Source organism: Austrofundulus limnaeus, unplaced genomic scaffold, assembly GCF_001266775.1.
Source record: "Austrofundulus limnaeus strain Quisiro unplaced genomic scaffold, Austrofundulus_limnaeus-1.0 Scaffold256, whole genome shotgun sequence".
NCBI lineage: Eukaryota > Metazoa > Chordata > Actinopteri > Cyprinodontiformes > Rivulidae > Austrofundulus > Austrofundulus limnaeus.
In genome coordinates this window covers 773,697-775,072 of record NW_013952658.1, presented here as the reverse complement: position 1 = coordinate 775,072, position 1,376 = coordinate 773,697, and the positions used below count along the sequence as shown (strand labels likewise).

The 1,376-nt window shown below is 38.7% G+C and overlaps 1 protein-coding gene across 1 annotated transcript in view; it reads right to left on the bottom strand.

Moving 5' to 3' along the window:
- The window catches only part of prdm5 (PR domain containing 5), a gene marked incomplete in the record, with an annotated part of 81,217 nt that overhangs the window by 34,400 nt on the left and 45,441 nt on the right, over window positions 1-1,376 (bottom strand). Inside the window, 1 exon segment of the mRNA XM_014020549.1 lies at window positions 608-701. Within this exon segment, the coding sequence (XP_013876003.1) occupies window positions 608-701 (94 nt within the window).

Below are 1,376 nucleotides of genomic sequence, written 5' to 3'. Positions count from 1 at the left end.
GGTGTGGAGAGGATGGCTATAAGGGGAGAATGGAGGCCATCCAAAAAAATAAAACAAAATAAATAAATGAAATGAATAAATGAATAAAAAAATGTTTGAGAACTCCTGTTCTAAATAAACGTTTTGGTTCATTTAACGGATGTTTTGTTTGTGGGGGATACAACAGGTATTTTTAACCACAGCAGATCAAAAACCTTTAAAACAAGACCATATCTGATTAGTGGTTGACTCAGATTATTCTACACCACCACTTTAAGTCTTAACAAACTCGAGCCTGGTGGTCAGTGAGGCGGTCTTGTAATTATGAGGGTTCATGTTTGAGCCCAGGTTGCATCAGGAAGACCTTCTGGTGTAAAACAGGCAAAATTGTTCATGTTAGTGTGTTTGCTGCGGCGGCTCCTGCACAAGGGAGCAGCCAAAAGAACAAATAAAATCGGAGGCATTTATTTCATCCGCATCATCATAAATTGAGCAAAACATAAAGAAAAACTGAATGCATAAGTAATTCAGACTTACCTTATAGCTCAAACAAACACTTTGGGAATATTTGACATTTTTAAAGCTGCAGCTGTTGGACAAAGCATTAAGTGATAAAAAAGCTCCTGACCTGTATGGCTGCGGATGTGAACCCTCAGTGTACCATTGCTGGCAAATTTCTGTCCGCAGTATGGGCAGATCTTCTCTTTCTCCCCTGTGTGAGTCTAGAAAACGATAAAACAGACATGGAGGGAATTACAAAAAAAATATGTATTTGGAACATTTATTATCAAATTCTTTTTTGGATATAGGGTAAAAATGTGATGGACGTATTTAATAAAGAAACATGTTGCTGTCAGATCAGATATTTATCAGAGTTGTATCTCTATGKCTTCAAACAGAATCATCACAACAAATCCAATTTTGCTCATTTCTGTGATAAAAGCAATTCTATTCGATCTATTCCTCTTTGTTATTTATCATGCTGTAAGATCAAATATAGCAGCATTTTTTGAAGGTAAGATTAAATACAGATGCTAACATCAGAACGGACTGGAGCTTCTCCAGAGTACAAGATGTGTGAAACTTAATCCGTGAGCTCAGGTAAACATTTATCTTTAAATCCTGTTGCTTTCCTCACTTCCAAACACTTTTGTGTTGGCTGCACATGCAACTCTTCTCCTCCTCGTAACAAATGAACTCCCATCTCCGCCTGCTGTAGYGGTTCAAAAAAAACTGTCAGAATAAAAAGCTCAAACTCTGAGCGACAGTTTAAACAGCAGCACAGCAGAGCAGGAACGCCTCCTGTTCAGGCCTCATCCTTCTCCTCACCACCCCTCTGCTGTTTCATTATAACGCCTCTGTCCACACACACACACACACACACACACACACACACA